Below are 26,587 nucleotides of genomic sequence, written 5' to 3' on the forward strand. Positions count from 1 at the left end.
TGATTACAGCTGTGTTATTATTTTAACACTCCTGATGGTTTTATTGTCTTGTGTTTCCACCTCTGTGTGTGATTTCTACAGTGTGAACTTGCTGTGTTTCTCAGGTGATTCTGCCGTGACCAAGTGTGGAATAGCTCAGGAGGAGCAGAGCGCCGCTGATGACGTCTCCTACACCAAACCCTGGCACGTAGACCTCCTCTGGGTCAGTGAACTGAACTCACCTCACAGGTTTAACAGCTAACACTTTAATAAAGCCTAGGTAAAGGCTCAGAACTACTAGACAGGGCACGTTAGCATGAGAGCTCAAATACATAAACGTGTAAAGTTTAATGGGTGACGAGCAGAAAACAACCAACACAACTATAAAACTACATGCTAACTGATATGTTAGAGATAAAGTTGACCAACAGCTTGTGCTCTCAGAATTCTCTCAGAAGAAGGCAGACAGGTTTAACAGCAGCCAGATTAAACCACCGTTCTGGTTGTGCTTTATCCTGATTATTACACAGCTACTGACCACTAAACATAAACATTAGACACTAAACACTGTTCTGAGTCATAATAGTTGATTAATCCCTAACACAGTCCAACACATGCGCTATAGGGGAATTAATGAACTAAGTTGCCCGTTGTGTATGGGTGTTTCCCAGTGTTGGGTTGCAGCTCAAAGGGCATCCGCTGCATAGAACATGTGCTGGACAAGTTAGCGGTTCATTCCGGTGTGGTGACCCCTGATTAACCCAAAAAGAAAATGAATGAATGAAAGGCGAAGCTGACCGAGTGAAAACAGCTGATGGAGTATGCACTAACCTGCATTATTCAGCCACTAGATGGCGTCAAACAGTGGTGGGGCAGTTAAATATAGATGTGAACGTATTCACTGACGGTCAAGATGATTAAATGTACATGGGTTTGAACGAGCATGTGTTATTAAATTCAGCGGTTGTTATCTGGAAATAACATATCTTGAAATGAGTAGACCAAAAAAATGTTTTCAGAAACAATGACGAGAGGGAAGGGAGTTTTGTTCTTAAAACAAGAAAAACCATCTGCCAATAGGGAAAGCGGATTAGTCTTTTTTCAAACGCAAAAGCAATCTTGTTTTGCTAACCCCAGTAGCAGATTATTTTGCTTGTTTTGACTCATTATTTATGAAAATCAGACAGGATTTTTTAATTGTCAGGAAAATGCCTCTTGATTTAAGAGTTTTATATATTTGGACTAGAAACAAGACACAACTCTGAGTGAGAGAAGCAGTTTCGGCAGTGTGTTGTTGATTCAGCTTTTTAAATAATCAATTAAAACAGCTCTTTCAGATGGCAGATCCTATTTTTTCATTGTTTCTGTCTTTCAGGGAACTAAAACATGCCGAGGGTCAATCGTGAGTGAGAGTATGGTGCTGACGGCAGCTCACTGCTTAATAAAGGCCAGCGGAGTCAAAGCCACGCCGGCGGACATCAAAATCACCCACGGTAAGAGCTGACGTCCTTCACAACCATCACGACCCAGACTCACAACCGAGAACTTTCATCTATTGATTCGGTTCACAGACAGGAGTTTTCCACTTTACTTGTGTTCCTGAACACCACTTTTAACCTCTTGTATTTAATTTTCAGTAAGTTCACTCAAGCTGGTGAACTCCATTAGAAACTCTCCACATGTAAGATCTGGTTTCTTTACAAATCAATGATCCTCACTGCCTGACTGAGATACAGTATTCACACCAGACAAGAAGCACTGCACTAATTTACTACATGGACATTTATTTTACCCCAGTATTTTTAATGGAGGCGAAGCGGTGGCGCAGTAGGTAGTGCTGTCGCCTCACAGCAAGAAGGTTCCTGGTTCAAGCCTCGGCTGGGTCAGTTTGCGTTTCTGTGTGGAGTTTGCATGTTCTCCCTGCGTTTGTGTGGGTTTCCCCAGGGTGCTCCTTGGCTAAATTGTCCGTAGTGTATGAGTGTGTATGGATGTTTTTCCAGTGATGGGTTGCAGCTGGAAGGGCATCCGCTGCGTAAAACATATGTTAGATAAGTTGGCGGTTCATTCCGCTGTGGCAACCGCTTATTAATAAAGGGACTAAGCCGAAAGAAAATGAATGAATGAATGAATTTTTAATGGAGTGTCAGCGTTAGCCTGCTGCTACTGACGCCGCTTGTGTTTAAACAGCTTTTCATCTAATTCAGTGCTTAATATGTGAATTGCGAGGTCCCGGAACAAATCACTGTTGAGTTATGGCCTGAGCTTCAAATCTCTCATACAGGTGCTGGAGAAGTTAAAGCCGTGGAGCTGATCGTTCATTCGCAGTTCAACGTGTCAGGGCTGAAGGACAAGGATGTGAAGGAGTTTTATGATTACGACATCGCTCTGATCAGGATGAAGGAAAACATCACAATATCTCGACAGACAAGGTACGAGTCAGCTACGTGATTCATCTTTGCTTCTGTACTTCAGTGCTCGCAGCATTACAGTTTTCAGCCGTTCTGATCAACCCCTGTTGCCAGATATTTTCAGATTTCTACAACGCAGTCTTCTTTAATGAACGCTCTGATAAATATCGTGTCGAAAAACTCACCAAGACAATATGGTGTGCTGTAGTGACAAACCATGTGTGATATTAATGAATAGTGCCCTAAATACCTGCTGAAAGAGTATTGCAGTGCTGTCAGTGATGTGGTTTCATACACAGTTGATAATGCAGTTGCATGGATATAAGTTGAGGATTGTGTAACGGAAGCCAGCTAGTAAATGCTGTGCAGGTAAACCTTAGTCCTCTGACCTCTAAAGGTGCTTTAGTGACAAGCAATATTCTTTAGCCCCCTTGGAAAAGTAGCTTGTTGGACCGGCTGAGTTACATTGGTGCCGTGACCCGGATGGGAGTGAGGTTTAGGGAGGCCAGTTAGTAAGTGCTGTGGAGGTAAACCCCACTCCTCTGACCTTTAAAGGTGCTCTAGGGACAAATGCACCAGACCATGGTCTTTAGCCTCCTTGGTAGAGCAACCAACTCCCATGCGGAAGGTCGCTGGTTTGATACCAGCTCGGAGCAGTCTGGGTGGCATAGAACCGGCGGAGTTACAATTGCAGTTTTTGGACTTCTTTCAAAGATTGTATTAAACATAATAAATGAGCAGAGTGTGAGTCAGTACTTTAACACATATACTGTATCTGAATGTGTACTACAGACTGAGAAGATTCGGTGAACCTTTCCCTATGTGGTAACTGACTTTGACTGGACAAGGAAGAAATTTGGGCTACTTTACCAACACAATCTCACAGCAATTCGTAACTTTTTGATTTGGTGGCTAATTCAAATGAATTCGTACGATCTAATTCAAACAATTTAGTACGATTTGCTCATCCCCCAATGACGCTTGGGGTTAGGGGTGGGGTTCGGAGCCACACCTCCTTTTTAATATCGTACATTTTCGTACGACTGAAATTAGCAACAAATTAGCCACTAAACTGACAAAGTTAAAATACTTGCGTCTCCTCGTGAGATCAGGCTGACTTTTCATACTTTTGTGCTGGTTTGAGTTGTCACTGAGCTGGGATCTGGCAACCCTGGAGCATTCTCATTGAAACTGAGTAAAGACTCGATCTAAATGAGTCTGAACACTCCTGTTTAGTCAATTAATGTTCAGCATCTTGTTCTTGACAGGCCCATTTGTTTGCCTTGTACAAAATCCTCGAATCGGGCTCTGAGAATGGCTGCGGGCTCTACATGTGATCAGCACGGTGAGTAAAGGCCAACCTAATCCATATGTGTTGATGAAGACATTAAGGAGGATGACAAAAAAATAGAAATGCGATCATCATTTGACCAACTTCACGTTGTTCTCTTTTTTTAAATACTCGACATTTCTCCTGCTTTGATTTAAAGAGAAGATTCTGCCGTCGTTTCCTGATCCTGCACTTGTTTCCGAGCCGTTTGAGTTTAATGAGTGTTTGTGTGCTCCATCAGAGAGAGTCCTGCTCCACCTGGAGGAGACGCCGGCTCACTTCATCTCACAGGGAACACATCGAGCAGACACACACGTACACAGCGGCGCTAAAGTGAGTCCTGTCTTTATATATTTATATATATATACATATATTCAGGTCTCCTGAAGGCGGTGGTGTGTGTCAGGATGATAATGCAGCAGGACTGGAGACAGAGTGGTCTGATGAACATGACAGTGAAGTTGAACATCTCAGTCTAAATGACCTTTTGAAAATATATTCATCTAGAAAAGAGTTTTTTCTGAAAGAGTGAAGATATTTCCCGCTGGTACAGTGTTTGGATCAGATAAAGCAGGTTGATGAGCAGCAGAGAGTCCTCGAAAAGCCTGAGTCTCTCCTGTTCTGCCTGATCATCAGAGCCGGAGAGACTGTAGTGTATCTGATCCTCTTTCCTCCATAGAGAGAGAAATGCACAGAGAAAGCCAGATCCGTCCTGCAGGAGAACAGCAGAGCCACGCTGACGGACATCATCACTGAGCGCTTCATGTGCACTGGAGGATCAGACAGGAACACACACCACATCACCTGCAAAGGTCAACCGATCACACGCATCTGCATACTCTAGATATCTATATCTACTGTACTGTATACTCTATAGAGCAGGGGTGTCCAAACTCAGTCCTGGAGGGCCGGTGTCCTGTTAAGTTTAGTTCCACACCTGGGCTAGCTAATCAAGCTCTTACTAGGCTTTCTAGAAACATCCTTACAGGTGTGTTGAGGCAAGTTGGAGCTAAAATCTGCAGGACAGCGGCCCTCCAGCACTGAGTTTGGACACCCCTGCTGTAGACCATTTCAATATGGTGATGTCATTGGCCCATCAACATTTCCTGCTTGTTATTAAACTATTTCATAACTGTAACAACAGGCGATTCAGTCATACCTTCATGTTAAAACAGTGATCATAACATTATTTATCAACATGTGGCTCTTTTTGGATTCTAGGAAGCTGTAGAAATGAACAATGTAAAACAGGAACTGCACTGGGACCATTGTTTTTATTTACATACCTCAAAATGGCCTATATCAGTGGTTCTCAAAGTGGGGGTCGGGACCCCTTGAGGGGTCGCGGAACAATGAATGGGGGGTCGCCTGGTGATTTCCAAAAATCTACTTATTTTTATTAGGCCATAAGACTTACTATATTTTATCCATAACCAACTGAAGAGAAAAAAAACAGTCGTTTATAGTTACTATAGTAGCTTATTTACTAGTTCTATTAAATTGTGACCCCTGGGGTAATTACATTATATTAAAGACAATAATGTCAGATGCAGCAGATTGTGAGATTCTGGCCCATTTACAGCACTGACATACAAAAAAAAAAAATTTAACAAAGAATAGACTTTTGGCGCCATTGCATGCAAGTTTTCTGTATTTATAACCACCTCAGAGGATATTGGGGTTCGCGAGTCACTGGTATTGTTATTTTAGGGGTCGCGTGCTGAAAAGTTTGGGAACCCCCTATACCCCTTAGCATAGTCCACGCCCTCAGTGGGTTGTGTTTAGGCTCCACCCACAGAAATAATTAGGTGCGTTCGACTTCATGCAGCGCTGTGCAGATCAATGGAAATCTGTCTAAAAGCGGTGCACGCTGGTTAGAAATGATTGACGCTGCGCAGACGCCACGTGACTGTCACATGTGGCTTTAAAGTACTGCGACAGCGCTCCGAGATCAGATGACTGATTCAGCTGGTGCGGCATTTGAAGAGCGACTGCTGGAGTTGCGATGACGACACTGATATTACACGATTGGCGCCGCATGACAACAACCACGTGTGTTCGGGTTTATTATTGGACAATATCCGTCTCACAAATTTCAGTCTTACAGACTTGTTTAATTAATAATAAAATAAATATCATCATTGACCCAGACACCCCTATAAAGGTTTCTTAACAAATGAAGTAAACAAAATATTTTATTAAATATAAAAATAGATATTAAAATAAAATACTTCTTTCCAGTCTAGCCGTTTATGCAGAAGTTTATGCGGAACCCCTGGCCTACATGGTCTGCATACTCTATATATACGGTGCTCTCTGCATCTGCTGTGTGTTGTGTCCTGCAGGGGATTCAGGAGGAGCGCTGTTTCTGCGCAGGAGGATGCGATACTTTCAGGTGAGGCTTTTGAGCGTTATTTTTATTTGACTTCATTTCCTTACCTCACAGTGAGAAACACCAAGGGTAAACTCTAAAGGGCTTTCTGTAATTGACTCCTTAATCTTAGGGCTGCACACTGCTGGACAAATCTGACATTGCGATGCTTTATTTTCCTGTGATATGCATATGATTTCACCATCATTCGTCTAGATCAGGGGTGTTAAACTCAATTCCTGGAGGGCCGCAGCTCTGCAGTTTAGTCCCAACCCTAATCAAATGCACCTGATCAAACATATTGAGTGCTTCAGGCTTGTTTGAAACCTGCAGGTAAGTGTGTTTGATTAGGGTTGGAACAAAACTGTGCAGAGCTGCGGCCCTCCAGGAATTGAGTTTGACACCCCTGATCTAGATCAACTGGGATGATCAAGTCCACGTCATGAATAAACTACAAGCATGCATATATAAATATGAAAGTGAAATCATCAGTGCTTTGTGGTTTTCTGAGCAGTCGAACTCTGTTTACAAAAATACCCTGAGCTTAATCCGTGTGTCCTCTCTTGTCCTCCAGGTGGCAGTGATCAGCTGGGGCTCCAAGCAGACGTGTGACTCTCGGACTGAACACAGAGAAGCTGTTCAGGACGCCAGTGACTTCCACACCAGTGTGTTCACTCTGATGCCATGGCTGAAACTACACCTTCAGCAGCAGATCAGCTTTATTGATTAACATCAATACACACACACACACACACACACACACACACACACCTGCATCACCTGTGCTCCAGAAACACTGTCAGATTAAAGAGAATACATAACAATAAAACAAGTTTAAGACCGCATGTATGAGAGCTTGGTTCATAATCATTTGATAAACGGCTTTTAGGAGTGCCACTGTTGCTGGATTTCCGTTATACCACAGGCATGCTGAATACTTGATTCTGATTGGCTGATGAGCACTCTCAGGTGTTTGGTTATTCTCAGATAAACACACTTAAAGTAGTTCTGGCAGGTTTTGAGCAATTACGGATCGTTGCCACACACACACACACACACACACACACAAACAATGAAGCTTTGAAACACTTTTATTATAAGCATTTAAGAAATGAAATCACATGCCCACATTTAAAACGACCTCTCAGGGTCAGACTGGGGGACTGAACAACACATTCAGTGTGAATAACAGACCACATGACACTTGATCATCATCATAGCAGCGCAGCACCACGGCGACTGACGGTCCTGCAGTGGGGTGTGTTTAGGCTCCACCCACAGGCAATGACTGACAGTCCTGCATTAGCATAGTCTCCGCATTCAGTGGGTTATGTTTAGGCTCCACCCACAGAAAATAATTAGGTGCGTTCGACTTCATGCAGCGCTGTGCAGATCAATGGAAATCTGTCTTAAAGCGGTGCACACTGGATAGAAATGATTGACTGTCACATGTGGCCTCAAAGTACTGCGACAGCGCTCCAACATCAGATGACTGATTCAGCTGGTGCAGCATTTGAAGAGCGACTGCTGGAGTTGCGATGACGACACTGATATTACACGAGTTCACCGCATGACAACAACCACGTGTGTTCGGGTTTATTATTGGACAATATCAGTCTCACAAATTTCAGTCTTACAGACTTGTTTAATTAATAATAAAATAAATATCATCATTGACCCAGACACCCCTATAAAGGTTTCTTAACAAATGAAGTAAACAAAATATTTTATTAAATATAAAAATAGATATTAAAATAAAATACTTCTTTCCAGTCTAGCCGTTTATGCAGAAGTTTGACATTGATGTACCTGCTCTTGCTGGGAAACTTCTACTTAAAGCGTAGCTCATTTATTTTGGTCCTTTTGTTCAATCTTTTTGGATTAAAGTGCTTTTTAAAAATGCTTTCATTATCCAAAATAACCCTATTCATGGATATGCATTTCCTTCTTATGTGCCCTCTCGTTTTCCCCTTATTTCTCATGCGTTTGTTGTACAGTATGCTACTTCAATTAATTTATAATTCCTGTATTATTTAAAAATGAACTATAGTCTGTGGAGACTGTATTCTGATTTATCTGTACTGTAAATCTTTTGTTGTTATTGCAGTAAATAAATAAATAAATGATCACACCATGCAGCAACTTTGAGCCCCGAAGTGTCCGGCTGTCCAGCTCCGTTTTCAACTCCGTCCCCGCCTGTGCTCGGCTAATCTCGTTGATGAACGACTGCAGCTGTGGTTCAAGTCGAACGCACCTATTGTCAGTCCTTCATTAGCATAGTCTCCGCCCTCAGTTGGTTGTGTTTAGGCTCCACCCACATAAAAATAATTATCAGTCCTTCGTTAGCATAGTCTCCACCCTCAGTGGCTTGTGTTTAGGCTCCACCCACAGAAAATAATTGTCAGTCCTCCATTAGCATAGTCTCCGCCCTCAGTGGGTTGTGTTTAGGCTCCACCCACAGAAAAATAATTGTCAGTCCTTCGTTAGCATAGTCTCCGCCCTCAGTGGCTTGTGTTTACACAGATGTGTTTCCATATCAGCAAAACTCCAATAATAAAGCATCATTACTGAGTCGGGCTAGGACGAGTAGATATTTCCAGCTCATGAACTCAAACATTTATTTCAGAGAAGCAAATAAAAGTTACAGACTGCAGCTTTAAAATGTTTTTACAATAATGGGATAAAGTGCAGTATAATTATCAAAATCTTGCCAATGTGACAGAGAGAGACGTGAAGCCTGAACCAGAGCTTTTCATTACAACAAGCAGAATAATCTACCAATGCGGAAGAGAAATAGTGTCATTTCAAATCCAAAACAATTGTCAGATTATTCTGCTTGTTTTAAGGAGAATCTCTCTTTATTTTGACTCATTATTCCTGAAAACAACACTATATGTCTAGAAAACGCTTATTAATTTAAGAGTTTTTAGATGTTTGGACTTGAAACCAGACAGAAACTCTCAGTAAGAACAGCCTGTTTTGCAGTGTGGCTGCCCCAGTGACAGCAGAACCGCTTGTTCCCTTTTGTTTATTGCTCAAATATGACCCATATTTCATTCCTGCAGCTGAATGTGTGTGTGACCTGTGTGTTTATGAAGCGTCCCGCTGCTGCTGCTGCTGCTGCTGTATTACTCTGCGCTCCAGCATCTGCTCTGGTGGGACGATGAGTTTCAGAGCCTGATCCAGAGCCACCGCTGTCAGACCCCAGACCCGGTGCTTCGGGCTGAGAAACACAGGCAGTGTGTACCCGTAACGCTCACCCGTGCGGAAGTGTGTGTATCCTCGGTTCCGGGGCTCACACAAATGCTCCAGAGTCAGGGTGAAAATCTCCTCCACCTGCCAAATGAAGCAGCGCAGGGTTAATAGAAGAGTGCGGGAAAAAATAAAGATATGATTTACTGAACTGTACCTCACTGGGGTTCGGCTGGAAAGAGAGCGCCTCCAGTGGGCCGATGTTGGCTATTACAGGCGCTATAATCATTCCAGACTGCAAAAGAGCAAACAGTGGGAGAAACACACTGATAGGCTGGAGTTTAACAGCAGAGGGAACCAACAACAGTTGGATTTCATCTTTGCCATTGGCTTGGTGTGTACAGTCTTTGACAGCAGAGAGCTGAATCTCACCTTATCCCGCAGGGGTTTCAGCACACCCCACACCTTCTCCTCAGGGATGTGGATTCCCAGCTCCTCAGCGGCTTCTCTGAGCGCCGTATCCACAACAGTTCTGTCTGACGGGTCTTTCTTTCCTCCTGCAAAGCTAACAGCACACGAGCACGGTTAAAGGCATCCAAATCCCAGTGGTTTTGAGAGACAGCGCAACGTGATGTAGGAGTTTGGTTTTCCCCACCCACTTGATTGATTGACAGAAGTGTATTAACATGTCTAAATAGTAATGCATAGAAACATGTTCACAGAAGAGGATTTGCAAATAACTGGGCTCTGTTCTTCGTTTGTGGATTACTCAGTTAGCTGGATTTAGATATTGACGATTTGACACGATAGTTTAGATCTTCAAAACTTATCTGAGACTTGTTGTCATAGCAACAGTTCTGGTAACTCAAACCTCGGGAGCAGGTTCATTTCATATAAACAGGATTAGATCAGGTCAGTTCAAGCAAAGGTTATAATGAAAGTATGAACCAAATGCTGATATTTTCTTACAGCAGTTACATTTATATATATATATATATATAAGTAAAAACAAATATATTAAAAAAACTTTTTTTTTAAAGAATAATAATTTATGCTGTCATGTTGTGACCGCTTATATGCCAGTGATTTAATGTTTTACAAAAGTTGCAGATGCTTTTACTGAGATCAAAATGCTTTTTTGATGCAAAATCAATTCATAGTTATTCCTTATGCCGATTAATAAACCTTGAGTAGGCCTAGGCTACTATAATAAAGAAACTCTTCTCTAAATGTAGAGCTAAATACACTGATATACATTGAAATACATCATGAATACTCTCGACACATGAGAGTGTAAAGCCTGCAGCTCACAACAAATGTGTAAAGTTATTGCGTGTTACATTTAACAAACTGTTTACTATGAATTGTATGTAATTTTGCTGACATGGATAATTGAATATTAATCAGATGATGTCATTATGCTGCTGTGTCGTCAGCCAATCGTTGCATTGCTGATCATGATTTGGAGGATTGATAGATCGGTCCTTCACAACACACGCAGCGATCTCAGATCAGCTCATCCAGACATTCTAATCTGATTCGCGAACTTGTTTGAGGAACCAAATCAGCCAGAGATCAGTTATCGAGATGAACATATCCAAGATCTGCTGAATCATCTTAAATCATTTAAGCGGGTTATGAAGAACAGACCCCTGGGGTTAAAAGATCTGTTTAGCTCTGTGATCAGCTGCAGCTCAAGAATGAGGTTCACAAGTTTAAAGGTTCGAGACACCCTAGAGTACTGTTTTCAAGATGTTAACAGATGTGTGTGTGTGTGTGTGTTGAGCATCAGCTAAGACAGCGTCAGCACCTGTCAGCTTTAATTGTGGGGAAAACTAGATAATTTGGAGCTTTTGTCGGCTAATTTCACCTTCCGGAACTATTTTTAAGGTAGGATCCAAATAGGTAAAGTATCACGAATCTGCTTGTGGAGTGAAAATGTGTCGGTATCTCATTATTATTTATAGCGGAGTATTCTTATCCAATGAGAAGAGCCGGCTTCTTAATTATTCATGAGCGCTTGTGCTTCCTGAAGGCAAGGCAGACCTGCCAAGCTGTGAGACCCAAAGACTGGGTGAGACCGCGTCTACGCAACATTACGGGCTCGTATGTGTTTGTTTCCATGATCCATGGGGTTTGTTGCATGTTTTTCCACCCGATGCTTTCATAGCCGATACAGCAAAGCTGCTGCTGGGGATTGAGAGAGAAGTCCTCCTCATTTATAGTGTTAATATAAACATGATTATAATGATAGAACTTGTTGTGGTTATCTGTATATAAAATGACCAATACCAAATGTAGCAGGGCATTAAAATACTATTTATTTCTTTGCATTTTAACCTTGTAAACTATAAAATCATGCGTCTCCTCATGGTTTGTGTCTCATATTGTGAGCCGACTAAAAATAGTTTGCTCCCTGCTGACGCCTCTGAAGCGGTGCCGATGGCTCCACAATGCAGTTCGACAACGCCTGACGTCACCCATTCAAAGTGAATGGGAAGCGTTAATGTCTGGGGACTCATTGTTGCAGAAAGGCTTGAATAAACTCCAGCACAAACACATCAGATAACCTCACTGTGGTATTTTAGACTCAGAAACTGGATAAGATTAATCTTAATCTTGATTTTCAGCGGGGTATAATAAATAATCTGAGGGTATTTAGATCTGAATCTCGACAGACACACTCTGGGAACACCAAAGGCTGATCTTATGTTGTGTAAAAGGGGTAAACCGGAGCCCTTGTACCTGACGTCTCCTTTGTGTCTGCCCTTCAGCTGTGCAGATCTGAGTGTGAAGAGCAGCGCTGGATCTCCACGTGACACACACAGACACACCAGCACCGCGGCCCAGCGGTGTGTGTCCCGCTCGTACAGCGCAGCGTTGGCCTGCAGCGAGCGTCTGCAGCGCGCCTCGTTCAGCGCAGACACACACTCCTCAAACTGTGCGTTTCTGTGCAGTCTGCGTCTCTGAATCGCAAACACTGCGGGTCGGCTCTCAGCGCACACATGACCTGCACTAATGCTAACACACGACTGCTGATTTAGACCCCAGCGGTGTGTGTGTCTCCCCGTGCAGCCTTCAGGACTCACTATAGTGGAGAGCGCTGATGGAGACGCAGTCAAACTGCGGTGTGCAAACAGCAGGACAGAGTTCGTTGAGTGTACACAGCTGAAGTTCATGCGTGCTAAAAGCAAACGAGTGCTAATGCATGTCCGGGAGTATTCAGAAGATCCTGACACTGCAGAAATACATCTATGAGGAGGAGTGAGAGCAGATCTGGAGCTGAAGCGTCTGTTCTGGAGATGAATATGAGCATCTCTGAGAGACAGTCTGTGAACCCACAGCAGATTCACACAGGCCTTCACATGCGGAATCCTGAACATCCTGAAAAACACACACACACACACACACACACACACACACACACACACACACACACACACACACACACACACACACACAGATATTAGTGGAGCTATTATGCACCTTTTACAAGATGTAAACTGCTGTGAGAGTGTGTGTGTGTGTGTGTGTGTGTGTGTGCGTGTGTGTGTGTGTGTGTTTGAGCTGAGAATTTCACACAGATGATGTTCTCCAGCTCTCTGAAGCTGACCCTTTCAGGCTTCGATCCTAACTGTGGTGTTTTGGTGACTGTCGCTTTAAATGCAAATGAGCTTGTGCTCTATTCAGAAGAGGGCGGAGCTACATGTGGTTGTGCGTCAGCCTAGTGACAGATGTAAAACAGCAGTGTGTGTGTTGTGAGGGCTGGTCAGATGTGCGTGTGTGTGTGTGTGCTTGATGCTTCTGTCAGTCTATGTCGCTCCTGTCTCTGTTCATCTAAACGCCACATCTATAATCCTCTTAGTCTATGCTGACATCATCTTCAGCAGCTCAAACACTCTAATGGCTAATGGACAGACAGCTGCTTCTCATTCAGGGCTGCTGTTTATGCTAATGAGATGAAGAGATGGGTACTAGTTGCAGAGACTTTCGGCTTTTGCTTTCTAAAGTCGCTGTTATTTGTATGCATATTTGCATTACCTTTGTGCAGCCGCGAGAGAAACAGTAAATCATTAATTATTTAATTACTATATACTCGGAAGAAAACAAAATGACATCCATACTGGCTGCAAAATATTTGTACATCATTAGGAATGATGATGATCTACACGTTTTATTCTTGTAGTTATTATTGAATAGTTTTAGTCCTTTTTTCTGTTGTTTATTTCTCGTTTGCTGTATATTTTATTAAGCTGATGATGTTACATACTTTATAAATATCTAAATGTTTTGGCAATGCTGTAATGTCATGCCAATAAAGCCACTTTAGAGAGAAAGAAAGTAAATAGTGTAAAAGTAAGAGAAATAGTAGATTTCTTTCATTTCAACAGCCTTTTTTAATAACTTTAACCCATTATAAAGTGTATAACAGTGTTATAATAAATAAAAATATAGTTAAAAATCATTTTATGTTTGTTTGTCACATATAGTTAACTATTTGTGTGCTGTGTGTAAAAGGTGTTTCAATCTGGAGACCACAACAAGTATATTTCAAACCTGTGGGAAGCCCTGGACTTTATTTGTGTGGTATTTTAAGCTGTAACATTAACTCCACTACACACTTTACATATTGTAAAAAGAGCCGTAATAGGTCATCTGTAAAGTATTTAAGGTTTTGTATGGTTTCTCCTCGTTATTTAAAGTCATTAGTTGGTCTTAGCTAAACTAGTAGAGCTAATCAAAGCTGTTTAGACTCAATTGGGGTAAAGTTGGATTTATAGTCACACATTCAGACTTCTTCCTTAATAATTTAACATCAGAAAAGTGTTCTTTGCTAATTCCTAACAGGAAAATCACATTACATCACATTTTTTTCATCACTTTTGCCAATTGGTGAAGTTTTTTTCCTCTCCGCTGTCGCCACTAGCTTGCATGGTTTGGGATCATATCGAAGGATTTGCCCTCCAGTGTTCAGACCCTCTGTAGTGATTATTAAACCACATTGAACTAAACTACACTTTTACAATTTACTATGATCTTCTATGTGAAGCTGCTTTGACATGATCTACATTGTAAAAGCGCTATACAAATAAAGGTGAACTGAATTCAATTAAATTATCAGCCAATGACTATCAAAGTACAACATTGTTTACAGTCTATTGAGTAGTGCTAATGTTGTTTTGAAGTTAGACTTATACCATTTCAGACTCAATATTCAAAGTTGCACAATAAACAAAACATGAGCCATGTCATTGAACTAATATGCCAATATAAACCCAACTTTACCTCAATTTAGACTACACACATGATACAGAAGAGCCTTTAACCCACTGCTGATCATACAGTGTCATACAGAGGTCACTTATTATTTTAGTGCATCACTAAACCCCTACTTTACCTGACACATAACGCGTGTGACAGCAAGCATGCTATCCACTACTCTAGCTGTATTATTTCTCTATAAACTACCCTGCTTCACTGGCGAACAGCACAGTTTAAAATTAGTACTCGTCGTTCAGAAAATAATCGCTAACTAACCAGAAACATTTACAACTAACTGATCAGCCATTGAGTTCATACAGGTGCACATATTAATATCAATAGCTATATATGCTCAACAGCACTCACCTTAAAATAACACATAATCAGCACGATGACGTCTGAAGGATGTTGTGACAGAGGGAACTTCCTCTTCTTCTGCGGTGTGAAAGAGTGTTGAGTGTTGAGTGTTCGCCACCTAGAGGGCGCGCGCACTCCACAAACTGACAACGCTCATTAAATTTATGATTTATTTTGTGTCGACCTGAAGTCATTTTGACGTGTTTCACAAAAGCTTCTATGATGAAAATAGCAAAATTACGATAAAGAGTTAGTTTAAAATATCCGTCCTTTAGTTTGTTGTACTTTTAAAACGTGCTTTATTCTGGTTCTAGTAATTCAACTTAATATATACATTATAACTCTAATCAAAGAACACAGTAGCACATAGTCACAATTTAGCAAGTTTTTTTTTAAAAACACACACCTTGTTTCATTTGTAATTACTTTGACAGCTGTTTTCTGTTCATTCATTTTCAAAGGATCTGATTCAGAATCATTCGGATGAATCGACTCCTCTGAATGAAACGACTCGTGGGCTGTTGCCACCAAACGCTTAAAAACAAGTGTAAAGTGCTGAATTTCTCACCAGACTCTTTTAATCTCGCTTCAGGTGAGTTCATTAATAATAATAATCATCGTCTGGTCATCTTTGCTCCTTGCGAACAGTTTATGATAGTCACGTATTTAGAAACGTTATAAAATGGGGTTTCCTAACAGTTGTGTGTTTATTAGTAGCTATGTGATTGTTTGTGTGTTGGCTTTTATTCATGTTTTGCCATGCTCAATTCGTCAGAATTCATTATTCAGGATTAATTAAGTTTTTTGTGCGTTGTACTCTGGTTGTACTGCTTAAAAAAATAATACATGCATGTCAGCATTGGAATGTGAATTTGCCCACCGTAGTACTATGTTCATTTGGAGCTGTGTAAATAAACAGTTAAATGGTCAGTAATATGTTTTATAATTATTATTTACAAAAGAAAAAATAAATAGTTTACATTAGCAGCAAATACATCAGCAAACAGTTCAGCTTATTAAAATAATAGCTATTATAAAGAAACTGAATCAAGCTATGAACTCCCATAAGCCTCTTCTTTGCTGTATAACTCACACATTCTGATTAAAGAGCAGCGACTGAATCTCATATTTATTACATTTTTTTTGTTTGATTACATTAAGTAACGTGTCACTTTAAAACTGCACACATCTAACATTATAATAAAAGCATTCGACTGCTTTTCAAACTTTTTATGCTCATTTAGGACAAAAAAAGTTGCGTAAAAAAACCCCCACCAACATCGACATCTTTAGAATTAATATTAATTATGTGTATATGTCTGTTTAAACACACACCCAAAACCTAGACTTTCGCTCTGCTTTAAATCATGCATACAGAATTTGTTTGGGATACTATGGAGCGCGTCAGCTGACAGTCACGCACTGCTATATGACTGTTTTGAGGATTGCATATAAAGAGGAGACGGCACCCAGGCCTGGATTGGCTAAATGGTTTTTTGGCCGTGAGGGCCGGTGTCCCTAGCTGCTTGCACTCTCAGCAGTCACATTTTTTTTTCTTTTTTTTTTCATCTATTTATTTATTTATTTGACCATAGCCTCAGTCTTTTTATTCATTATTTTGCCGCAGTGGCCCTCTTCTTATTTATTTTCTCGCAGCACCGTGAGCAAAATGCAGCCTGCAGGTTAACTAACATTGATGACGTAACTATCATCATTCGACCCCAAACAGCGGCACCTTAGTGAATATTAGAATTAGGATAATTAATTTTAATGAATATTACACCTGCTCAATGAAAATCAGAGGATTCACTACATTAATAAATCTGACAGAACTTGATCAGAAATCTAAAATAGGGAGAAAAAGATTAAGCCATCAATAGAAAGTAATACCTTGCGGGTCACAGTGCAATACATATTGTTTATTCCCACTGTAATAGTGCCATTGTGGTCCAGTGGTAAGCACTTTGCGTTACTACGATGCTGACCCGTGTTCGAATCTCACCTGGAAAATTTTATTTTATTTTATTTTTTTCATTTTTATTGTTAAGACATAATACTGTTAGTGCTGTTGAACATTTGAATTTCCAAAGCAGCTGTTTTATTGAAAAAGACGTGATAGTGTCAGAAACTGAATTGGAAATGACCTTATTTTATTATAGTCAGTTGTCAACTGAGGTAGGCCGGTTTGGCTTGAAACTTCAATGAAAAGGAAGGGAATCCTGCTATTTTTGTATTTATTTCAAAGTGTTTTATGCCTAAATTAAATGAAAGCACAGAACAGACTCACACTTAAGAGCAAGGGGTGGGCCCTGGTGGTTCGGCGGTATAGGTTGCGTACAGGGAGGATTAGCTATTTAATGTTTATTGCCACCCTTCAGAGAAAGACTGAAAATACAGGAGAAATATGGGATGATAGCGGGATAGAACTGTAAAATACGGGAGAATCCCAGGAAAAACGGAAGGGTTGACGAGTATGACTGATAGGCTTTTCCGCATATAAATATACCAAATAAACAATCTTAAAAAATAGGTTAAAGAATGTTTTTCATACTGGTTTATTCTATTAACTTTACTAGTCATTTTATATGTACAAATGAAATCTGAGTGTTAACCTCGATGCCTAAACCAACTGTCCAGACATTGTAAAATAAATCAAACATTTATTCCAAACAGAATTTCAAGACCAATCTCCGCATTTTCATCAACCTACCGAAAAGGACATTAGATTCGTTTAAGCATAATCACCACTATGAGAGAGACAGTCCAGCTCATACCATGTCAAATCTATATAGACATTATATTATATTCTTAGAAGTATTGTTGCTAGTCATCCCACGGTTAGACAATTGTCATGCTATGTCTTTTTATAGTGTAGGTGACGTTTAAGGGGTTTAATGAAACTAAAACACTGTCATAGTATTACAGTATTATCATCACCTTTTCATGACATCACTTTATTGATTAGTCAGAGTTGTGCTGAAGTTTCCAGCCTCTGACCAGCTCAGCAGGTTTATCCGCCTTCCTCTCATTTTTCTCCGCTTGTGTCATTCGGCGCTGTGCAATTCCCGAACTGGTAATGCTAGTTTAGTTGAGCTAACCGCTCCCATTGAGCTTTAAAAGCAGACTCCGCTCCGCCAGTGCTGATTTCTGATCGTCTCCTCTGCTCCTCCAGTGTAATGTCCTCCTGGGCTCCAGAACTCTTCTCCTGTTCCATATGTCTGGATGTGCTGAAGGATCCGGCTACGCTGGCCTGCGGCCACAGTTACTGCCTGCTGTGCATCCAGAAGCACTGGGACTCCAGAGTGGCCCGGGCTGAGTTCGAGTGTCCTCAGTGCCGACGCAAGTTCAGCCCTCGGCCCGTCCTGGCCTGCAGCAGGGTGCTGATGGAGGCGCTGGAGAAGTTGCAGCTGAGCCAGCAGGATGGGGTCGTGTCCGGAGCTGCGTTACCCTCCTCAGGCCTGTACCCCACCCTGCCCTCGTCGTCCCCACACCTCTGCCCCGTACACCAGCGGCAGCCGGAGCTGTACTGCATGCAGGACCAGCAGAGAGTCTGTGAGGACTGCAGCCGCCTCACACACAGCACACATCAGGTGGTGCGGCCCGAACTGCAGCAGAGCAAGATACAGGTACTGCAGATACTTCATTCCTACCCGAAAGTAGATTTGATTCTCAGTCAAGAGTCCTCATTCATGATGACAGCCATCAGAGAACTTCGAGGATCCGTTGTGTGCTGTTCAGATTGACTCCTCTTTGGTGATGTTGGGGTCTGTTTTTGCCCCATACCTGGAATTGATTAGGGCCCCAAATCCAATTCCACCCCTGATTATAGTTTGTGTGTGTGTGTGTGTGTTCTAAATGTACTGTGATGTTCACACACAGGAGGAGCTGAAGGACGCGAGCGCTCGTATCCAGAGCAGCATTGCAGACAGAGAGAAGCTCCTGCAGAGTCTCCCACAGCTCACGGACACCTACCAGGTCCAACACACACACCTCATCATCTTCTGCCAGTCAGTCTGTGTGTGTGTAAGTGCATGTTGATCAATGTGTGTGTGTGTGCAGGGCTCTGTGCAGCAGCTGATGCAGGACTCCCAGTCAGTGTTCTCCGGTGTGTGTGGCCTGCTGGAGTTCAGCGTGTCTCAGCTGCTGCAGCTCCTCCAGGCTCATCAGTCCTCCTGGCTGCTCCTCATGCAGACGGAGACGCAGCGGCTGCAGCAGGACATCAGCAGACTCCAGCGCCGGCAGCAGGAGATGCAGACGCTGAGCAGCATCAGCGAGCCCGTCGACTTCCTCAGCGTAAGACACTGAACGCACACACTCTCTGCTCGCTGTGTCATGTGATCTGTCATGGGAAGTGATTGACAGTAGTGTGTCAGGTGGGGAAGACTGCACCACGCCTTCATTTCACACAGATTACAAAACTAGCCAAAAGTGTAGTGTTGCTGATTGAGAATGGCTTTCAAACTCATTTCGAGAGGGTCACGTGTTTATGATTGACCACAGCCGGTGCTGCATTAGCTAACATATGATTGACCAATCAGACGACTCCAAACGCACATCAATAACCAGATTTCCTTCTGTTAGTCATCTTCGTCTTAAAGAATTCCCCATCCTAGATTACAGCGTGGCGCAGTGGATAAGTGGTTAGCACTGTGGCCTCACAGCAAGAAGGTCTCTGGTTTGAGTCTCGGCTGGGTCAGTTGGTGTTTCTGTGTGGAGTTTGCATGTTCTCCCCATGTTGGCGTGGGTTTCCTCCGGGTGCTCCCCACAGTCCAAACACATGCGCTATAAGGGAATTGAATACAGTATATGAGTGTTTTAGTACTGGGATAAACCATGCTGGTATAGTTGGCGGTTCATTCCAGCGTGGCAATCCTCTAATAATCAAGGAATAGGCTGAGCAAACAAATTCAAACTGGTTCTCGAGACCTACCTGAGCTCAACCTCCCTCTCTCCTGATGAAACGGGAGGGAGCCCAAGGCTCGAGGATGTTCTTAATTTTTTAAACATCATTTTCAGGACAATATTATTAGCCCCTTTAAGCTATATATTTTTTCTGGATAGTCTACAGCAGGAGTTCTCAAACTTTTCAGCCCGCAACCCCTAAAATAACAACTCCAGTGACTTGCGACCCCCACTGTGCTCGGACGTGGTTATAAGTAGGCCCACACGGAATCTGCGCGCGCAGATTTTTAGCCCATCATTGATTCAGTTTATTGTGTAAATGTGTGTAAATCTATATTTATTCAGTTTTAAATTAATTACAGTAATATTATTGACTAATATGAGAATGTTCATCTGATTTATTCACAATGCAGTGTGTACAGTAATATTTTAGTAGAGATATTATATGAGAGACTTGCTTTGTTTACCAAATAAAGTGGATCTAAATGGATTTGCATTTTAAACATTAAATAAAAGTTTAAAAGATGTTATTTTTTAGTTCACATATTAAGGTTTTAGTTATGATACTTACAAAATAATTACGCAGAAATCCACAGATTTTTACCAAAATCCTATGCAGAAATAGCCAAAAACGTCTGCAGATTCCGTCTGGCTCTAGTTAGAAGCACACAGATATTGCACACAATGGCACACAATGGCACACACACACACACACACACACACACACACACACACACACACACACACACACACACACACACACACACACCAATAGGAGCTATATAAACATAAGCATATACAACAATATATATTGTATAATCGTTTTTCATTCATTCATTCATTTTCTTGTCGGCTTAGTCCCTTTATTAATCTGGGGTCGCCACAGCGGAATGAACCGCCAACTTATGCAGCAAGTTTTTACACAGCGGATGCCCTTCCAGCCGCAACCCATCTCTGGGAAGCATCCCAACACACACACATACACTACGGACAATTTAACCCAATTCCCCTATAGCGCATGTGTTTGGACTGTGGGGGAAACCGGAGCACCTGGAGGAAACCCACACGAACGCAGGGAGAACATGCAAACTCCACACAGAAACGCCAACTGAGCCGAGGCTCCAACCAGCGACCTTCATGCTGTGAGGCGACAGCACTACATACTGCGCCACTGCCTCGCCCATAATCATTATTCATTTGTTTAATTTAATATTGACCTCACTCAATGAGAATGGTGAGCACAACGAGTAAAGCACAAGACTAATCTTGGTCTAATTTTGGAGCCACTTGCAGATCCTCCTCCTTGTTCAGTCGTGGCCTTGATTTATATCATATGTGATGTGAGTGCCATAAAGGTGTCAGTTTAATATTGTACCGCAAAATCAATCTGCTGCAACTAACACTACTGCTGCAGGGCTCACAAATAAAATATAATTATTAATAAAATATGATAATTCTAATGGTTTAATAAAATAAATGAGATTTTTGGAAATCACCGAGCGACCCCCCCCCCCCCCCCCACTCCACTTTGAGAACCAATAGTCTCCAGAACAAACCATTATTATACAATAACTTGCCTAATTACCCTAACCTGCCTAGTTACCCTAATTACCCTAGTGAAGCCTTTAAATGTCACTTTAAGCTGTATAGAAGTGTCTTGAAGAATATCTGGTCTAATAATATTTACTGTCATCATGATGAAGAGATAATAAATCAGTTATTAGAGATGAGTTATTAACACTGTTATGATTAGGATTGTGCTGGAGAAATCTGCTCTCCGCTAAACAGAAATTGGGGAAAAAATAAACAGGGGGGCGAATAATTCTGCCTTCAGCTGTACGCTTTATTATGCACATCTTCATCAAAATGTATGCGCATCTCAGCATCTCCATCAGGCATTTTCGTGAAATGTGATAATCCTAAATCAGCATAAAACAGATGGATGGTAACAGCTGATGTCACTCTTGAGCGATCCGTCCAATCACAGTGCAGGAGGGGCGGGACTATAACACACCACTGTGAACAAACACTCTGCTTTCAAGAGTTTCTACAGCTGGGTTACTCTCTGAACCAATCACAGCAGCCGACCGAAACAAACACTGCGCTGCAAAAACACCACACACACACACACACACACACACACACACACACCATCTAGAGTTGCTATTTGGGTTCATCTTTGATAATAAATGAGCATTTTTATCTCTCTGTGTGTGCGTGTGTGTGTGTGTGTGTGTGTGTGTGTTCAGGCGTTCAGTGCCATGTCCTCTGTGGATGCATCGGAGTGTGCGCAGCTGGAGATCCAGACTCCAGATTCTGTGGTTTCAGGAGTCAGATCCGCTCTGGACTCTTTCAGAGAGAGCGCAGAACACCTGACCAAAACCTGCCTGGCCTCGGTCTTCAGAGTCGGTGAGTTCAGCTGGAGGAAATCATCCCCGTATCCCACCTTCAGCATCCCCGTCTGCTGTAACGTCTGCGTCTACACCATTATCATTTTGGTAAAAGACACGGTCGACCCAGAAGAGTGTGTGTCCTCTTCAGTACCTCACACTCGAGCGCATGCAGACCTGGTTGAGTTTCTCCTGTTGAACTCAGAGGAGGATATTCTGAAGGATGCTGGAGGAAACACCTGCCGCTAATGTGTACTGTATGAAGAAAACAAAGAGTGTAGGTCAGTGTGTGTCTGCTCCAGCATTCCTCTGAATATCTTCCTTTGTGTTCAGCAGCAGAGGGAAACACACTCGGCTGTGGTGAATCAGCTCTAAGTGAATGGGCTATATGCACACAGACTTTCATTTTCCCAAGATGTGTGTGTTTGACAGTCTGTTGTGTGTGTCCTGCAGTGAACGAGGCGTCCGCAGCGACACACACCTGCAGTGATGAAGGAGCCAGCGTCTCCAGTGTGTGTGAGAGCACAGGTGAGCTCAGGGGTGCTGCTGCTGTATGAGCAGCTGATCTTCAGTGTGTGTGTGTGTGTGTGTGTGTGTGTGTGTGTGTGTGTGTGTGTGTGTGTGTGTGTGTGTGTGTGTGTGTGTGTGTTTATAAAGTAGTTTTCTCCTCCTCCACAGCAGTGAAGTCTGACTCTGCAGATGAGGAACACACAGCTCAAGCTTCTGCTGCTGCAACACCAGACCAGCACAGGACACCAGCGGCTGCACAGGCCTCTGCAGGTACACACACACACACACACACACACACACACACACACACACATAGGGGTTGTACAATGAAGCTGAAGGTTTTAGAGCGCAGTAGTTGATCTAGTCTCGTGATCTAGTCTAGTCTAGTGATCTAGTAGTTGGTCTGGTCTCTACTGATGCTGCTGGAGGAAAACCTTTCCTGACTCGCTCCTCCAAAACACCCCAGTGCTCAATAATGTTTACATCTGGGTACTGTGCAGGCCATGGCAGATGTTCAACTTCACTGTCGTGTTCATCAGACCGCTCTGTCTCCAGTCGTGCTGTGTGTGTTGCTGCATTGCCTCCTGAAGAAGTGGTGTGTGTCAGGATGATAGTGTTTGACCCATTGGGTCACATGCTCCTCCAGAAGGGGTGGGTAGTCCTTGGCAGCGACGCTTCATCTAGCAGCAGTGTTGGTCTAGGGAACGCCATGATATTGAGCCCAAACAGTCACTGACGTTAACAGTTTCTGCATGTGTGTGTGTGTGTGTTGTGTCTGCAGAGGAGGCTGCTGCGTGCGTGTGTGTGTCCAATCCAGCTCCGAAGACCAGAGAGGAAATGCTCAAATGTAAGACACACTGCGTCTGCTTCTGTGTATGATTGAGGAAGTGTGTGTGTGTGTGTGTGTGTGTGTGTGTGTGTGTGTGTGTGTGTATTGATGTGTGTCCCTCTGTTCAGTCCGTGTGGATCTGACTCTGGACCAGAACTCTGCGTTCCAGCACATCCGTCTGTCTGAGGGGTTCCGGAAGGCGACTCTGTGTGCGGAGCGGCAGAACTATCCAGAACACCCGCAGCGCTTCCTCTACTGGAGACAGGTGCTGTGTGTGGAGCCGCTCGCCGGCAGCCCATACTACTGGGAGGTGGAGTGGACAGGCCAGAGGGTAAACACACACACACACACACACACACACACTCACACACAGACAGTCTCACGCCTCTGTGACAGCCTCTGCTGCTGAGAAACACAGAAATGTGAAAAGGGTCCACAAATAAACTAAACACCCCCTCCTCCTCTTTTTCCCCCTTCTCCTCCTCCTCCTTTACGTCATTCTCCTCCTCCTCCTCTTCTTCCTGCTCCTCATTCTTCTCCTCCTCCCCCTCCTCCTCTCTTCTTCCTCGTCCTTTCCCTCCTCCTTCTTTTCTCCTCCTCCTCCTGCTTTCCCTCCTCCTCTTCTTCTTTCTCCTCGTCCTTTCCCTCCTCTTCCTCTGTTTCCTTCTTCTCCTCTCTCCTTTTTTTCCTCTTCTTCCTCCCTCCTGCTGCTCCTCATTCTCCTCTTATTCCTTCTCCTCCTTTTCCTCTTCATTCTTTTCCTCCTCTTCTTTTTTCCTCTTCTTACTCCGAATCTCTCTTCCTCCTTCTGCTCCCCCTCCTCCTTCTTTTCCTCTTCCTTCCTCTTCCTCCTTTCCTATTCTTCCTCCACTCCTCCTTTCTCTCCTCCTTCCCCCATTCCTCCTCCTCCTCCTCTTTTTCCTCCTCCTCATCCTTTTCCTCCCTCTTTTCCTCCTTCCCTGCTTCCTCCTTCTCCTCCTCCTTGCCCTCTTCCTCCTCCTCCTCTCCTTCCCCTCCTCCGTCTGCCCCTCCTCCTCTTCTTTCTTTCTCCTCCTTCTCCTTCTACTCTTCCTCCTTTTTCCTCTTCTTCTCCCTCCTCCTGCTCCTCCTTCTTCTCCTCCACCTCATTCTCCTCCTCTTCTTCTTACTTTTCCTCCTTCTCCTCATCCTTCTCCTCCTCCTTTTCCTCTTCCTTCTTTTCCTCCTTGTTCTTTCTCTCCTCCTTCTCCTTTTCCTCCTCCTTCCTCCTTTTTTCCTCTTGCTCCTCCCATTATCCTTCCCTCCTGCTGTTCCTGTTTCTCCTCTACCTCATTCTCCCCCTCCTCCTCTTCTTCCACCTCCTCATCCTTCCCCTTCTTCTCCTCTTCCTTTTCCTCCTCTTCCTCCTCCTGCTCCTCCTTGTCTTCCTCCTTCTCCTCCTCTTCCTCCTTTTTTTCTCCTCCTCCTCCTGCTCCTTCTTCTCTTCCTCCTCCTTCTCCTCCTCTTCCTCCTTTTTTTCTCCTCCTCCTCATCCTCCTCCTCCTCCTGCAGGTGACGGTGGGTGTGGCGTACGCACACATGGACCGCTCCTCCTCCGGCGACCGCGCCCGTCTGGGCCACAACGCGGAGTCCTGGAGCCTGTACTGGTCCGGCCGAGCCTTCTCACTGTGGCATGCTGGGAAGGAGACGCCGCTGCAGGGACCCAAAGCCAAGCGCATCGGGGTCTATGTAGACCAGCAGGCCGGCGTTCTGGCCTTCTACCGCGTCACACACACTCCCACTCATGCAGACGCGCAGGAGATCTGCTGCGTACACACCGAGTTCCAGCGCCCACTGCTGGCCAGCTTCAGATTCTGGTCTGGGGTCGGCTCCTCCATCAGCCTGTGCCCACTCGAGTGAGTGAGTGAGTGAGTGTGTGTGTGTGTGTGTGTGTGTGTGTGTGTGCACCAGATTGACCTCACAGAGAAATGAAGACTGTCAGTGAACACGGTTGAGTAAATTTCAGATGATCTGCCCAGAATAATCCTCATAGCTCCGTCATGAACTCGCCCGGGAGGTTTGGAAGCTCTGAGGGTTTTCTAATCACGCAACACTAAATAAGGAAACCGTTCTTAAAGGGACAGTCCACCTAAAATGGCAGTGATGTCACTTCCTCATTCTCCACTGGTTCACGGGCCTGTTTGAGTTTCTGTGGCTGTATCTCTGCATATGAATGTGCTTGTCTTGTTTGTAAAACTGTGATTTGCTTCAAAATGATGAACACAACTGAATCACGTCAGATGAGCTGATTAAATCAAGTGTTTTGCTTCAAACGGTGGTCCTACAGTCATTATTAAGCAGATTTCAGGCCAAGACCCACCCCCCACTGGCAAAGTCCAGAATTTGACCCTAACATGAGCTCATTTATCCCATTTTTTGACTGCTATAGCATCACAAATTGTGAAAATTATCCATAGATGAAGACTTTAAGGTAAATTCAATTTTTAATTATTCAAATGGCCAAACTGTGAATAAGGAAAGTTGAACGAGATGGCCAGTTTTTATTTTAAAACTATTTTTTTAAATGATGGATAATAATTTTGTATTTAAAGTAAGTATTTATTTCATATATCTTTATTATTTTTTTATTATTATTCATTGCAATATTTATAAAACTGGATTAACTTAGTTTAAATCCACATTTGTAAATAAATAGTTCATAGTAAAATAGTATGGTGAGCACTTTGACAAAACTGTAGGAAATATTTTTATGGTGCATCAAAAAAAAGTGTGGTTATGATCACCACCCAACAAGCTGATCCAGCAAATATTAGTTATTAAAATGTCACTAAAATATACAATTGAATAAAAAAAAAAATTATATATATATATATATATATATATATATATATATATATATATATAATTTTTTTATGCCTATATATATATATATATATATATATATATATATATATATATATATATATATATATATATATATATATATATAGGCAAATAACATAATAGAATGATAGAAAAATAACATAATAGAAAAAAAGAACCACCTATTTCAATAGGCTGGCTATGGGCCTGTGTTTA

General features: G+C 42.8%; 3 protein-coding genes across 6 annotated transcripts in view; 2 read left to right on the forward strand and 1 right to left on the reverse strand.

The window, feature by feature from the left end:
* Positions 1-6,933, forward strand: part of si:ch1073-280e3.1 — a 17,158-nt gene extending 10,225 nt beyond the window's left edge. Inside the window, exons 12-20 of one of the 3 annotated variants that reach the window (XR_015508893.1) lie at positions 105-202; positions 1,355-1,472; positions 2,261-2,408; positions 3,656-3,732; positions 3,959-4,050; positions 4,397-4,581; positions 4,763-5,444; positions 5,976-6,112; positions 6,663-6,933. Coding sequence is in view for 2 of the 3 variants with exons in the window: in XM_087283505.1 (XP_087139631.1) it covers positions 105-202; positions 1,355-1,472; positions 2,261-2,408; positions 3,656-3,732; positions 3,959-4,050; positions 4,397-4,529; positions 6,063-6,112; positions 6,663-6,818 (872 nt within the window). In the remaining variant the exon portion in view is untranslated. Of the gene's footprint in view, positions 1-104; positions 203-1,354; positions 1,473-2,260; positions 2,409-3,655; positions 3,733-3,958; positions 4,051-4,396; positions 4,582-4,755; positions 5,445-5,975; positions 6,113-6,662 lie in introns of those variants that run through there. The other 2 variants (XM_087283505.1, XM_087283506.1) reach the window with 2 other exon arrangements.
* A 1,748-nt stretch (positions 6,934-8,681) lies between these two features.
* nudt8 (nudix hydrolase 8) lies at positions 8,682-14,949 on the reverse strand. 2 transcript variants are annotated; one of them, NM_001077316.3, is given in 5 exon segments: positions 8,682-9,424; positions 9,498-9,575; positions 9,713-9,845; positions 12,026-12,664; positions 14,909-14,949. In NM_001077316.3, coding segments are annotated over 4 exon segments (1,095 nt in total). In that variant the 5' UTR covers position 12,664; positions 14,909-14,949; the 3' UTR covers positions 8,682-9,178.
* Positions 14,950-15,398: 449 nt separating this feature from the next.
* Positions 15,399-25,821, forward strand: ftr86 (finTRIM family, member 86). Its single transcript, NM_001076579.1, is given in 10 exon segments — positions 15,399-15,491; positions 18,072-18,525; positions 18,779-18,874; positions 18,959-19,192; positions 22,051-22,210; positions 22,645-22,719; positions 22,870-22,971; positions 23,483-23,548; positions 23,659-23,861; positions 25,061-25,821. Coding segments are annotated over 9 exon segments (1,734 nt in total). The 5' UTR covers positions 15,399-15,491; positions 18,072-18,075; the 3' UTR covers positions 25,409-25,821.
* The last annotated feature ends 766 nt before the right edge of the window (positions 25,822-26,587 follow it).

Source organism: Danio rerio, chromosome 15 (assembly GCF_052040795.2).
Source record: "Danio rerio strain M-AB ecotype USA chromosome 15, GRCz13ab, whole genome shotgun sequence".
NCBI classification, from domain to species: domain Eukaryota; kingdom Metazoa; phylum Chordata; class Actinopteri; order Cypriniformes; family Danionidae; genus Danio; species Danio rerio.

Bases quoted from the DNA above. Each gene is read 5' to 3' on its own strand.
- nudt8 (XM_087283354.1), bottom strand. From the start codon at position 12,663: ATGTTCAGGATTCCGCATGTGAAGGCCTGTGTGAATCTGCTGTGGGTT. The intron at 9,846-12,025 runs GTACAAGGGCTC...GTGTGCTGTTAG, and splicing joins AGACACAAAGGAGACGTCAG to CTTTGCAGGAGGAAAGAAAG. The intron at 9,607-9,712 runs GTGAGATTCAGC...CCAGCCTATCAG, and splicing joins TGAAACCCCTGCGGGATAAG to TGTGTTTCTCCCACTGTTTG.